This window comes from Tribolium madens, unplaced genomic scaffold, assembly GCF_015345945.1.
Source record: "Tribolium madens isolate multiple individuals breed KSU strain unplaced genomic scaffold, Tmad_KSU_1.1 Scaffold_97;HRSCAF=244;Tcas5.2_LG3a, whole genome shotgun sequence".
NCBI classification, from domain to species: domain Eukaryota; kingdom Metazoa; phylum Arthropoda; class Insecta; order Coleoptera; family Tenebrionidae; genus Tribolium; species Tribolium madens.
This window is the reverse complement of record NW_025401069.1, coordinates 776,066-784,715: the sequence shown is the minus strand read 5'-3', so window position 1 is coordinate 784,715 and position 8,650 is coordinate 776,066. Positions and strand designations below refer to the sequence as shown.

General features: G+C 29.2%; 1 protein-coding gene across 3 annotated transcripts in view; it reads right to left on the bottom strand.

Moving 5' to 3' along the window:
* The window catches only part of LOC123014291 (DNA-binding protein D-ETS-3), an 80,254-nt gene extending 72,742 nt beyond the window's left edge, over nucleotides 1-7,512 (bottom strand). For 2 of the 3 annotated variants that reach the window (XM_044413327.1, XM_044413329.1), the window contains exons 1-3: nucleotides 2,929-3,068; nucleotides 2,573-2,783; nucleotides 2,378-2,519 (exon numbers count right to left, since the gene is read on the bottom strand). In XM_044413327.1, the coding sequence (XP_044269262.1) occupies nucleotides 2,378-2,519; nucleotides 2,573-2,783; nucleotides 2,929-2,933 (358 nt within the window). In that variant the 5' untranslated portion in view covers nucleotides 2,934-3,068. Of the gene's footprint in view, nucleotides 1-2,377; nucleotides 2,520-2,572; nucleotides 2,784-2,928; nucleotides 3,069-7,275 lie in introns of those variants that run through there. The other variant, XM_044413328.1, reaches the window with a different exon arrangement.
* Nucleotides 7,513-8,650: the final 1,138 nt, after the last annotated feature.

Here is an 8,650-nt window from a genome sequence, read left to right as displayed (position 1 = left end):
TTTCTGTTCTTTAATTGCACAAATACTAATAAAAACAGTTTGAAAAATAATGTGATTTCAGATTCATTCGTATTTCTCAAAACCAGTTTTTTTTTAAATCTACAGCATTGTGTTAATTTTGATTAATAGAATTTAAAAAATGCTAAAAAGTACTTTATTCTTCGACACTGTCAAAATTTACGGATTTTCTCCCGTGTAAGGAAGTTTTGACAACTGTTTCGCATTTCTCTATACGAAACGTCAGATTATTTTTAACAGATTTAAAGCAAGTTAAAGCCTTGTTGACTCTAATTCGAAGAATAAAATGTTGTATTCAACTCGTTTGAGTGTAAACCGGATTATTTACTCCACCTCGTGGATGGTAAACCACTCGTTACACTCGTGGTTTAAAAATCCACTCGGTCAAATAAAGCGTCCGATTTACCCTCAAACTCGTCGAATAAATAACTATTATTTTTTTAAACGCTAATAATAATAATTATCATGGTAGGTATTTCAAAAATCGGGTATTTTTTAATACTTAATAATTCAGTTAAAGCATTTAATTTCGTGGGGAAAAAACGCTGCTAATACTTATTTAATAAATTTCAACAATTTTTTGCAAGTTTAAAAAATATTGAAAAACAAGTGTTTGATTAATCAGTTGTTTCCTAAAAAATTGTTCTCATGACTTTTTTTATGAATCTAACGTAGTTACCTTTGAAATTTTCTCGAAAACAAACATAAGTAGCCAATAAAACACAAAATTAAAATAAAAATACATAAATAACCCCTTAATTCAAGAAGAAAGTAGTTACAAAATTTAGTAATTTTCGATATTTTAAAATAAATAGTGTAGTGAAATGAATCACTTGATATCCACTTGTCATAAGAAAGACTTTTTTTATAAAACAACTTTTTTAATGTCATTTTTTGTTTTTTTTTTGTTTTTTTACATAAAAAGTTGACGAAAAATGTTTATCTTGATTTTACGTCAAAACTGTAAAGGAAAAACATTTTTTCCTTGTCCTGAAACGAATATCTAAATCTGAAATTAAAACTTTATTATTCTCCGTGGAAAGAAAAGTTCATTTTTCCCTTGATTTTAGACTTGCAGTAATTTTTTTCTGCATTTTAAATTCTATAACATTAGCGTATTAATTTTTTTGACAATAATGTTACTCTGACAATTGCATTGACGCAAGTTAAATAACAAAAATGTTTGTGAAAAATATAAATTTAATAAATTGCAACTCAAAGAAACAGCGAAGTCATTTTTAACAAGAACAATCATTATTTAATTAATTAATTATTTGACAAATTGTCAAAAAAATAAAATGTGATGGGACTTAAAAAGCAGAGAAAAAAAATAGGAGTCTGCAATCCAAAAAATAATTAATTTTTCTTTCCACTGAATCAGAATGATAAAGTTTTAATTACAGATTAGTTCGCTGTTTTTCATTTGAAATTTTAGGGTGAAATCAAAAAAAAAATTTTTCCTCTTGTAAACTCAATCTGGGGATATACTGTATATTTAAGTGTACTAGTTTGTTTTTTCTTTTATTAAATTTTGTAATTTTATCTATTCTGAAATATTGGAGAAAACCCTTCAAAACGCATCTCTTTTAAGGGGTGTAGCTTTTTTACATAGCATTTTTCGAAACATGTTTATAGGAAACTTTGATCTTGAAATTGAATATTCAATCATCTATTTAAATTTGTAAGAATAAAAACAGAACACCCGGTACCTATATTTATATAAAGTTTTGTTGAGACATTTTGTATAAACATTCACTTTACTGATTTATTATTTAGACAAAAATTTTTAGTGCTTCAACAAATGTCCGAAAACGACCATACCAAGTGAGTCATATCTTTTTAATTAATCTGAATATGTGGAAAAATGCGAAGATTATTTTCTATAATATTTTATAATCACATAAAATTGGCTTCAAAGTCAATTCTGAGAAACAAAATTGAAATATTGATTCAAATTTCACATTATTTTGTCAAACAAAAACTCTTCCAGCACTAAAATAAGACTTTCGAAGACAGAAGTAGGTACTATAAGCTGTGACTTATTTGTAAATAATTTACAAATTTATAAAAGTAAACTTATAACAGATCAAATTATTTATTTCACAAAAGTTGCGTTTTGATATTGAAACACTTATTTTCTTATAAATTATGGAAGGATCGTAAAAATCAGAAAAGTTTTGTTGAGACATATTCACATTAATAATTATTTAGTCATACATTTTTAGTGTTTTGAAAAATGAAATAAAAAAATTGAATTTTATGTTGTTTTTTCGACCCACCGCTCGTGTTGTTATTGAGGAAGTCCCTCCGCCATTACCAAATAATTACGACGATTACGTTATTAGAAAACCGCACTTACCTTGAGTTATCCTCTTGGTGTCGTTATCACTCCCTTCTCTTATTCTGGCATTATCCTGCAAATTTTCTTGTGATCTTCCCGTCGAAACTCCACTGTACAAATCACTGAAGGCGCTTCCCGTCCCTAGAAAACCACTTCTGTCCTAAAAAAAGCACGATAAAATCGCTAAAAAATGAAAATGGGAATCACACCTACCTGTAAGGCAGCTTTCGCCTTTTCAACACTCTGCTTGAGTTGCTCAAAAGTGCTTGGATTGCAGAATCTATAAGCAGGCCAATCGGCCGTTCCAAATTCCTCAGTCTTGATTCCCAGCGGACACGTGCTTCCTGAGCTTCGTTTCAATTCCAAAGCTCCTTGGTACGAACACGAGCTTTCGTACATTTTGCGACGAAGGGGGCACTTTTTTCTTCAACAATTAAATTCCTATTAGCCTATTTCGTGACGAACTTTATCATCTAGTAATTACGTTTTACGCTCGTTTTTATCAAAGATAAATACTCTGGCATGCAAGAGTAATTTTGACGCGAATTTTTTTTTATCAAGCGTCTTACCTCATTTTTGGTGGGAAAACAGAACTGGTAGAACACTACAACTAGTTATTTATTTGTGTTTAATATATAAATGGTAATCGCTGGCTTCTTGATCTGTTATCAGTGGTTTTATCAGTAAATTTAAGTCGAGCCACGCGAGTTTGTCGCGGCCAACACGATTGTTCGTTTCCGTTTCAATTAGGCAACAGGAAGAGCTCCCTCATCTCATTATGCAGTGTTTTACAAAATTTATTTTTAGACAACTAAAACATTGTAGTTGGAGTAATGCGACCCAACATTTTTTAATTATATTAAATTGGCGAGAAAATTTTACAGGATCTGGTGTTTTATACATTACCTTTTTTAAAAATCCAATTTTGAAAATTTACTTTTTTTCTTAATTATTTAGGACATTTGATTAAATAGAAGTAAATTTTTCCATCAATACATAACTTTTTTTAGTACTAAACAAATTGGTTAGTATACAGATTTATTTTTAATAATAAAAAAATTATAGGAATTTATGTTTTTTACGTTCTTAACAACATAATATTAATTTAAACTGTAGTTAAAATAAATTAGCTCCAGTGTTATTTAATTAATTTTTGTTAAACAATTCTAAAATAAAAACAGTGTCAAAAGTGGGTTGTTTAATTTGGAGACCAAATATTAAAGTCATTTAATCTTATTTTAGCTCATAAACAACATTCATACATTTTAGATGAATGGTCGTCTATTATTTTCTTTCTCTCTCCCTTAAATAAAATTTGTGTATTGAGTAATTTTTATCTATTAAAAGAGAAAAACAAAACAATAAAAGTTGTAGATACACTTTAAAGCATAAAAAATATCTTACTACTGTGTGGATGCAAGATCTTGGTGAGGCATTAAACATTTTTTTTATATTTTGAATTTATTTCAAAAATTGAAACTGGATGAGGTATTTGTCAGGGAAGAAGTGAACTACTCTTTCATCAACAATAATATTTATATAGGACCGGTAATTTTTGGCATTAAAATATCAAATAATTTATTGTGCTTTGTATACCTACACAATTAATAATAAGAAAAAATACAATTAGCATTACCAATAAAAATAGCTATTTACGGTATTAGACCAGTAGCAACTATTTTATGGCGACGCCATGACAAGGCCATAAAAATGATACCGGTCGTATAATGTGTAAGAGTTTTTAGGATACAGCAACGATCACTTTCAAAAAAAAAATTAAAAATTTATGAAAACAAAAATTTAAGTAGTGTTTATATAGTTATAAACGAGTCCCGTAGTTAGACTACCGGCCGGTAGTAGACTTCTACCAGTAAATTTTATCTACCGGACTATCTAAACGCTAGTTACCAATTCAGTATCCTAAAAAACATTTTACTAAACATTTCTTTTTGATTTTTTTTCAGTCACATTATTTTCTAACGACTTGAAATGTCTCCAAAATTTCTTATTTTGTAAAATAAATCATTTTTATAATAATTATACTAGTTTACAAATAATAACTTGTTTAATATACCTTTAGTCAAATTCTTATTTTTAAGTTTATTTACCTTTAATTAAACAAAAATAATACTTAAATTTGTTTTATCACGTCACAGTTTTTTGTTCCCAACGATAATTTTCCTGCTTTTGATTAAAAGTTTTTTTTTTTAATTAATTGTTGCTAAATTATTGCAAAATTACCACCAGATGGGTCTAAATGGGTCTTCAAATACATTTCACTGACTCGCATTTGGACTTTTTTTTCTAAAAACTTAGGCAGTATGAGTGACGAACAGGGCGAGTGTATTCATCGAGATCTGAAGGCTTTTCAAAGATCGGTACAAAGGTTTTTGGGATGAAAATATGTTAGAAGATTACTGTTGAACTGTTATAAAGAAAACTGATCCAAAAAATATAAAAAACAAAGTAAAATAACTCATTTTTAATTTGTTGTTTGGCGGTTTGGTATTTTTGTTATTTACATATTTCTTAAACGTAACGTGGTAGATTTTTTTGAATACTTTTTTTGAACTCAGTGCCTGAAAATCTATAAGAAATTATAACTTTCAGCTAAGGTAGAAAAATCGTGTAAACTAGTTATTTTGCTTATACAGGGTGCGCCCCAGAGAAAAATTTGAAGTAAGATAAGATACCAAGAACATAAAAAAAAAATTCTAAAATTTTGACATTTATTTTTTGACATTTGACATTTTTTTATGTCTATTTAATGATACCGATGATCATGAATATGTTTTTTATAATTATCTAGTAAAGGTACAAAAAATTTGCCAATAAAAGCCACAAATAACATTAAACAGAGTTGCAATTTAGGATACAGCTTCCTTGTTTCCTCTTCTAATAGTCTGTATCAAAAAAACTTGAAAAATTATTTTTCCAACAGAAATAAATAGAGTCAAAGTGCAAAATTTATACTCTCATAACTTGGAAATTTTTATAGATAGAATTTTTTTCATGTTCTTGGTATCTTACTTTACATGGCATTTTTCTCTGGGGCGCGAGTTCAGGGGCACCTTGTATTTGTGAAAATTGACGGTTGTTGAAAATTCAAAAATTAAATAAACTGCTCAACAATTGAAGTAGTTATTAAGAAGATACTCTTAATTTTTTTAATATAATGTATATTAAATAGAAAAACAGTTACAATAAATAAATTTCTACTCATTCATAGTCAACACTGAAGAAAATAATAATCAATAAAAAACTATAATTAAAATTAAAAATGAATAAAAAAAGAAACTTCTGAAGAAATAAATTCTAAAATTTTCACCGTTCCTATAAAAACCTAGTATTGTGTGATGGGACCTCCTTTGGCTCTTATTACGTCTCTTACTCTATTTCGATGACTCGTTATCAAATTACTGCTAAAGTTTTAAGATATGGTTTTAAGTTTTTTAAGATATGGTATCAACAATTGTATTGTATCGTTAAAGAAAAAAGGCATAAAAATAATATAAAATAAAACGCAAAATAAACCTTCGAAACCGTGTCTATTGTCATTATATTATATTGCTATTCTTTTAACATACATACATTTTGATTTCTCCAAAGATAGTTAATATCCACTTCAATTGTTGAAAAGTTTTCATTATTGTCGTAGTTGTCCAAGTTTGAATTTTTTTCAAAACGTAGTTCATCAGTTTTAATAATTTAAGTAAGTGTCATTTTATTTCTCAAATAAGTGAAATTGACTTGTAAAGGCCATCCTACTTTTTTATTTTTGTAAATCAATTAAAAAAAAATGTTTAAATAAGCTTATATCCATTTGTGTAATTGGTTTCCCAACTTAGTTTTTAATTGGTTTTCTCTAAACTGAATCTAAGAACAGAGTTATAGACATTTCCTCGATCACTTTTACTTTTTAAAATTTTTAAATTTAAAGTTCAATAATTTATATGTTTATTATGTTTCTATTATCAACTGAAGACTGAAGATGGGACTAGTTAGTGTCCGAAATATATTTCAATCAATATAAGCTTTAATTTTTGTGCAAGATGACTTTAACTCCTGTACCTCCATTTTGCAACATTTGCAATCAAATTTCATTTAAGAAGAAGTGACGACTTGTTCAAGTTAGGTATTAAATCTGAATTGAAATTTTAATTTACTTTTTATCAGTCGGGTCTTTATTAAAAGTCATTTTGTTAACTTTATTACGTTAAGAGAATAGAAACAAAAGCCTGAATGGAAAAAATCAACTTTTTAAACCCCAACATTTTCTCATAACTGTTCAAATAAAAAATATGTAGGTATGATATTAATGTTGCAAGAAGTCTATTATTTAACTAGTTTATTAAATAAAAAGTTTGATTTTGTTTTAATTTATTTATAAGTTGTAGATGCAGAAGTCACTTTTCTGTCTTTTTTTTTTTGATAAAAATCGCCATGAAATTTTTAATATATCCTCGCAAAAGTATTTTATAGCTTATAAATATCGGTGTAGTAAGATAGAGATGACGGAGCTTGTGGTTTATCCATAATGTCCGGCCCCATAGACTATATTTCAAGTTTTTATCAGTTCCGGATGGCGACAAAGCCGTTGTCATCATAAAATACCGTCGGCACCTTTACGTACTGGGTGGGATATTCTTATCTCTGCCTTACAAAATCTACCACAGCTTTTATTACAGGAGGAGTTTTAGACAATATCTGACACATGAAGTGAACAACTTTTCTTCTAAAAACACAAATTTTTTTGTTGTCACAAAGAGTTATCCTCCAGTGCCGTTTTCCAACCCTCAAACTGTTATTACAAGTTCATTCTTTTTCCCGCTTCTCTTTGGCCTATCGCCAAAAGATGGCAGTACATAAATATGTAAGCACGACGTCAACATGCAAAAGGCAGCATTTTCACTTACCTTGTAACCAGAATCGGCTTAACACTAAAGTTAAATAATCAACTGTCATATAACACGCAACTGCCATAAACCGCAACTTTGCGAAAATCGCCCCAAAAACACTAATTAACACGTCGTTACAGCTACCAGTTGCAAATGGCAGCGATCAGTCAATGATAGATCAGGAAGACAGTGTTGACAGGAAGTGTAGTGCAGCTCCTGCGGAACACGAAGCGCCGGCAGGAATGGCAGGAAGCAATATCGCAAGTGGCGGTTCCTCTAAGGGGCGGGGCGGTTCCTACCCCCTCCAAAGGCACCACCTCTACAAGGGATGCTCATCATTTCACCACCATGGACAATTATTCGACAGACGAAAATTCGACAAGTCTTCGAACACAGAGCTTTCACTGAAAACAACCGTGAAAGCTTTTTTCAGCCGAAGTAAAAATTTTGTTTTGATTTTCAGTATTAGGGCACGATTTGGTGAAAATTCTTGTTCATGTGATCAGTTTGAGATGTTTAATTAGTAATTTGGTAATGAGGCTTGTCTAACGTGATTGGCTGATACGGCGAGCGCATGCGATAGGCGGAGTTAATGTCATCCTCCTGAAAGCTTCAAGCACTGTATCGGAACTGAAACCACGAGATAGCTTTCCGTAAGCTTCAGAGATCAACCTTAATTGAAGATTCGAGCCGACTTAGCCTCAAATTAAAACAACACTAGTCTAGTAAGTCTAGGCACATTATTTTTCATTTGTTACCGAGTTCTAATTTTTTTAACAATGAAAAATCGATAATAGACTTTGAAATAATACATTTTTTTATTTTGTACTCAATGTTAAAGAGTGCTTTTATCAACTAATTTCAGTAGATAAAGTAGTCTTTTATCTTCCAGTGAAATAAAGTAATTTTTATCTACTGTTTATATTAAAGAAATTCTGGTAGATGAGTACAAAATAAAACGAAATATTATACACGACGATAAAGATTGTTTATTTACTCGTCTTGTATAATAAATAACTATTGTTGATACTTAATGCTTTCAAATTGTTATGAACGAAAAAACCCTTTATTTATCAACTAAATAAATTATAAATATTATTATACTGGGTGATTTTAAGGTAAGTATCTGTAAATATTTTAACAGGTAATAATAATATTAATAAAGCTCAAAGCAGTGAAAATAACTAAACTTGCCTTATTCGAAGGTTTAAACCTTTTGAGTTCTTTATCATAAAGTTTACATTGCTAATAATCGGTAACATTTATTAAAGTAATGAAATTGACAAAAAAAATTAACAAAAAAAAAAGATCGATAATTTTTACCTCACATGGCATTTTCCTCTAGGGCGCGAATTCTGAGACACTTGTATCATTTGACATAATTTAGAGATGC